The following is a 623-nucleotide window of genomic DNA, read 5'->3' on the forward strand; positions in this document are numbered from 1 at the left end:
ATGCCGGCGATTGTGGCAACTCTACATATGCCATAGCACCCTTACTTGCTCAACGTTCTTTAGTCGTAAAATCTGATGATTCCAGGCTTATATTTCCCGGTGGAGAACTACTACTTATTGGTGGAAACCTCGTGTATGCTGCATACTTTGATCGTTTACACCATTTGAAGTTTTCAGTTCATGTTTGCTGATTAATGACTAGTAAATGTTTTGCTTGTCATATGCTAATTTATGAGAAAAGTGATTCTACCATGCATGGGAGAGCCTTCCATCTTTGTTAGAGATTCGTGCACCAATGCCTTGAGTATTTAAACTTTTAAAGTCATCTGGCAACAAATGCTACTGCAAAGTACTCCCTCCGTCCCATAATATAAGAGCGTTTTTGACAACGCTCTTATATTATGAGACGGAGGGCGTACTATGCTAGGTGGATGCACTCCATTCCTCTCTCCCAACTACTAGTTCTCTCTCCTGCACACTAGTACATGTAATTTATTTTCATTCTTAAACTTCAAACAACCATATATTTTAAAATAAGTAGAGGATAAATCCGTGGATGATTTCTTTGAAACAAGGGCAATATTTAATATGTTTTAGCAATTTTGAATTTTGAGTTTTTGAAA

At 37.2% G+C, this 623-nt stretch overlaps 1 protein-coding gene across 1 annotated transcript in view; it reads left to right on the forward strand.

The window, feature by feature from the left end:
- The window catches only part of LOC123057199 (uncharacterized), a 3,855-nt gene extending 3,660 nt beyond the window's left edge, over window positions 1-195 (forward strand). The window contains exon 7 of the mRNA XM_044480296.1: window positions 178-195. Within this exon, the coding sequence (XP_044336231.1) occupies window positions 178-195 (18 nt within the window). The remainder of the gene's footprint in view (window positions 1-177) is intronic.
- Window positions 196-623: the final 428 nt, after the last annotated feature.

Source organism: Triticum aestivum, chromosome 3A (assembly GCF_018294505.1).
Source record: "Triticum aestivum cultivar Chinese Spring chromosome 3A, IWGSC CS RefSeq v2.1, whole genome shotgun sequence".
Taxonomy (NCBI): domain Eukaryota; kingdom Viridiplantae; phylum Streptophyta; class Magnoliopsida; order Poales; family Poaceae; genus Triticum; species Triticum aestivum.